This window comes from Mytilus californianus, unplaced genomic scaffold (genome assembly GCF_021869535.1).
Source record: "Mytilus californianus isolate M0D057914Y unplaced genomic scaffold, xbMytCali1.0.p SCAF_11, whole genome shotgun sequence".
Lineage (NCBI taxonomy): Eukaryota > Metazoa > Mollusca > Bivalvia > Mytilida > Mytilidae > Mytilus > Mytilus californianus.
This window is the reverse complement of record NW_026262593.1, coordinates 25,637,699-25,641,429: the sequence shown is the minus strand read 5'-3', so window position 1 is coordinate 25,641,429 and position 3,731 is coordinate 25,637,699. Positions and strand designations below refer to the sequence as shown.

At 36.2% G+C, this 3,731-nt stretch overlaps 1 protein-coding gene across 1 annotated transcript; it reads right to left on the bottom strand.

Annotated features, from left to right (window-relative positions):
* Window positions 1–427: 427 nt before the first annotated feature.
* LOC127719791 (uncharacterized) lies at window positions 428–2,236 on the bottom strand. The gene is made up of 2 exons (XM_052226064.1): window positions 1,991–2,236; window positions 428–1,421 (listed from the first exon to the last, which is right to left on the bottom strand). The coding sequence occupies exons 1-2, from the start codon at window positions 2,073–2,075 to the stop codon at window positions 907–909; spliced, it is 600 nt and encodes a 199-aa protein (XP_052082024.1). The 5' UTR covers window positions 2,076–2,236; the 3' UTR covers window positions 428–906.
* Window positions 2,237–3,731: the final 1,495 nt, after the last annotated feature.

The following is a 3,731-nucleotide window of genomic DNA, read 5'->3' as shown; positions in this document are numbered from 1 at the left end:
CATTTCTGGGCCTTTTATAGCTGACTGTGCAGTATGGGCTTTGCTCATTGTTGAAGGCTGTACTGTGACCTATAGCTGTAAATTTCTGTGTCATTTGGTCTCTTGTGCATGTGTGGAGAGTTGTCTCATTGGCAATCATACCACATCTTCTTTTTTATATTTACATCAACAGATATAAAAAATTCACCAAAGTCAAGGTGAGACAACAAAACTTAGTTGTAAGATCTCTGAAATTTTTTACAGGGTACGAGTTTTTCTCATTGTTGGAGATTGTACGGTGACAGTAACACCTGTAACTGCTTAAACCCATTTCTTATGCACTTTAGTTTGATAAACTCACTGAATATCATACCACATCTCCTTATTTTTATATGCATTACAATTTACATGTGCATGTAATTGTAAATATATATATATCAGAACAAAATTCATTGCGTCACTTTTATTTATGCATCCTTTGGCACAATACAAGTTCTAAATTTACACAACATAAAACAACTACTATATTTATGTTATTTCAGATGAAAGTTTTGTTTCAGTTCCATTCATAGGATTTATTAGAATTTTGTATGTTTTGCCAAGTCCAATTATTCGCTCTATGTGACATAGAGACATAGTTGACTAAACCACCAGGTGTCGAACATTCAAGAATTTTCAGTGTTTCTGTTTTTATTTGATGAAAAGGTTGCCTGAGCTCTAGGAGCTTTAGGTTTTATCACGGGATATTCTGTGCTGTCAATAATAATCCAAGTCGTAGGAAACTTTAATTTGAAGTTGGATGGTGAAAAATACCTGACTAAACCACTAGATGGCCAAGTGTTAGCCTCACACCACTGTTTAGACATAAAAACAATCCATGTATACACAATATTCTTAACACTAGATTCAATCTAGAATCTAGACAGTTCAAAGTTGGTTGTATGATGCCTCAATTTCATCAAAGTCATAAAAAAACTGATTTTCAACTGACACCCTATCAATTTGAAAATATATGTATCTCAAACAATGTGCTGCTGGACCAAGTGTGGTCAAAACAAATAAAAATTTAGTATACAACTCTAAACCGGTATAAAAATGCATGGCTGTGTCAAGTGTCTTCATTTCAAAATTCTCTGCGGAAAACATAGGCCTTGATGGTGTTTGCGTAATTCCATCTGTGAAGCTCAACATTAGCTCGGCAGTTGGTGGTGGACAGTCATAAATCCTTTCTGCAGTATGAATGACTTCTTCAGGAAAACCAACTTTACAATCAAAACCTTCCTCTAGATTTCTACTACAATATTCATCAAGTTTAGTTCTTTTGTTTTCACAGGAAACTGCCCTGATTTTTCTTTTTGCGGACGATTCAGTCTCTTGCTTGGTCCAGGAAAATAGGCTGGGAATTGCAGTAGACTTAAGTCTCTGTATGGTGGGTTTGCGCCCTGAAAAAGGTTATAAAACATTAGTTTTTTATAATTAAATGAACTTCCATTAGCAATGTATACTTTGTACTACCTGGCGAAATATTAACTAGATTTATTCATTACAATCTGGATAAAACTATGTTTGCCTGATTCAATGTATGTTATGTAAATCCAAAGGACAAACAATGAGAGACTTATGCCACAAACGTACATTGTTTGTACCTAAATAACTATAATATAGATGAGAGCATGTCATTGTTTTGTTCCTGTTAACATTGTCATTGATATTTTTCAAGAAAGTCTATGAGGCATAGCTTATGCATTCCTGTCATTACTACATTAGCATAATTACTGCTAAAATAATTCTCAGTATGATATACCTCTTGTAAGAAATCATTATAATTGTAGCAATCACCAAAAAATCTCAAACAGATCACATTGAATCGTAATCCAAAAAATTATGACGTCTTGAATTACCCACCCCCTTTTATTCTAAAACGATAATTGCGGTTGTAAACAGACTTTGGTTTATTCGCATGGAGATTACATATATAACTATATATTTCACAAAGAAAATAGAGTTTTACCATGAATAGTTTCCTGCACGTAGTCTTTTTCAGTAAAACGTGCCTTGCAAACAACAGCTGATTGAGATGGACTCCACGATATCATCGTGTTCTCGTCCAATCTGCGTATGGGCCATGGCGTTTATCCAACTTTTCCTTCTTTTTAAGTCATTTGGAAATGCATGTCCTCCTCTTAAATGAAATCCAGGTACACAACAACAAGTACTTGGCATCGTTAATTAAGAATATAACTGAAATAGTTGCACAGTGCAAAACCGGAAGAAGAGGAACAGGATCCGCTACCACGGCGCCACCTATTCAGGAACGATAATTTGCTACTTTATATAACTGCGAAAATAACGTTAGACGGGTTCACGTGCATAAACAGAAATGCGCTTTAAATTGTATAATATAATTCATGTTCAGTCGACCTTTAATTATTATATCAACGACTGAAATGATTTATAAACATCTAGATTGCAGATAACACTCGAAATTAACCCATATAAGGCACAAAATGTGCACCAGAATTAAGTTACCTTGTTTTGTAACCCCCATTGACCTAATGGTTACATTGGTTACATTGGTTACACTCATACAAACTATCATAAATCATCATATATTCAGAAATTCTCAAATCCTGGTACATCTGTAACCTCCATTGGCCTAATGGTTACATTGGTTACACTGGTTACACACATGCAAGAATCCTTTATGCCATCATGTTACCATGGCAACCCCTTTATTAATCGATGTGAGGTTACATAAGTCAGTCAGGTTACAATGGTTTAGGTGAATTAGGGTTACAATGGTTACATCCATGGGGATTGAGGGTTACAATGGTTACATGCATGGGAAATCAGGTTACAATGGTTACATGCATGGGGAAGTCTAGTTACAATGGTTACATGCATGGAGAATGAGGGTTACAATGGTTACATACATGGAGAATCAGGTTACAATGGTTACATGCATGGGAAAGTCAGGTTACAATGGTTACATACATGGGGATTGCTGGTTACAATGGTTACATGCATGGGAAATCGGGTTACAATGGTTACATACATGGGGATTGCTGGTTACAATGGTTACATGCATGGGAAATCAGGTTACAATGGTTACATGCATGGGAAATCAGGTTACAATGGTTACATGCATGGGAAAGTCAGGTTACAATGGTTACATACATGGAGAATGAGGGTTACAATGATTACATGCATGGGAAATCAGGTTACAATGGTTACATACATGGGGAAGTCAGCTTACAATGGTTACATGCATGGGAAATCAGGTTACAATGGTTACATGCATGGGGAAGTCTGGTTACAGTGGTTACATGCATGGGGAAGTCTGGTTACAGTGGTTACATGCCCGGGGAAGTCTGGTTACAGTGGTTACATGCATGGGGAATGAGGGTTACAATGGTTACATGCATGGGGAATGAGGGTTACAATGGTTACATGCATGGGAAAGTCTAGTTACAGTGGTTACATACATGGGAAGTCTGGTTACAATGGTTACATGCATGGGGAAGTAGGGTTACAATGGTTACATGCATGGAAAGTCAGGGTTACAATGGTTACACTACTTATGACTTTTTCTTTTTAATGGTGGCCATAAAAATTATGTCCACCATGATGGCACTATATGTCCATCATTATACCCCCTGTTGCTTAATTAATACACAAGGTATTAATCAAAAACTAGTCAAGGATAAAGGGAAATCATGACTGCATTAAAGTGTTAAAATTATATAACTTAC

Bases quoted from the DNA above. Each gene is read 5' to 3' on its own strand.
- LOC127719791 (XM_052226064.1), bottom strand. From the start codon at position 2,075: ATGATATCGTGGAGTCCATCTCAATCAGCTGTTGTTTGCAAGGCACGT. The intron at 1,422-1,990 runs GTAAAACTCTAT...AACCTTTTTCAG, and splicing joins CGTGCAGGAAACTATTCATG to GGCGCAAACCCACCATACAG.